Raw genomic sequence first — 235 nt, 5'->3', positions numbered from 1 at the left:
CTTCTCCCCTGCAGCATCTGGCTGCAGCAGCAGCTGCTGCTGCTGCTGCTGCTGCTTCCCAGGGGAGCCCGGCAGCACCTGCCGCCCCCCCAATGCCATTTCCATTGTCCACACAACAGCAACTGCAGCAGCAGCAGCAGCAGCAGCAATGCGATTGGCAGCAGCAGCACGAAGAGCAACAGCAGATGTGACCCTATCCAAAACAATAATATCATGGCAGCCCTAGTTAGCAGCA

The 235-nt window shown here is 58.3% G+C and overlaps 1 protein-coding gene across 1 annotated transcript in view; it reads right to left on the bottom strand.

Moving 5' to 3' along the window:
- ETH_00041100 (uncharacterized protein) overlaps positions 1-105 on the bottom strand; it is a gene marked incomplete at both ends in the record, with an annotated part of 318 nt that extends 213 nt beyond the window's left edge. The window contains one exon of the mRNA XM_013375414.1: positions 3-105. Within this exon, the coding sequence (XP_013230868.1) occupies positions 3-105 (103 nt within the window). The remainder of the gene's footprint in view (positions 1-2) is intronic.
- Between the last annotated feature and the right edge of the window lie 130 nt (positions 106-235).

This window comes from Eimeria tenella, genomic scaffold (assembly GCF_000499545.2).
Source record: "Eimeria tenella Houghton genomic scaffold, Eth_scaff2775, whole genome shotgun sequence".
In the NCBI taxonomy this organism is placed as follows: domain Eukaryota; phylum Apicomplexa; class Conoidasida; order Eucoccidiorida; family Eimeriidae; genus Eimeria; species Eimeria tenella.
This window is presented reverse-complemented; position numbering and strand designations above follow the sequence as displayed.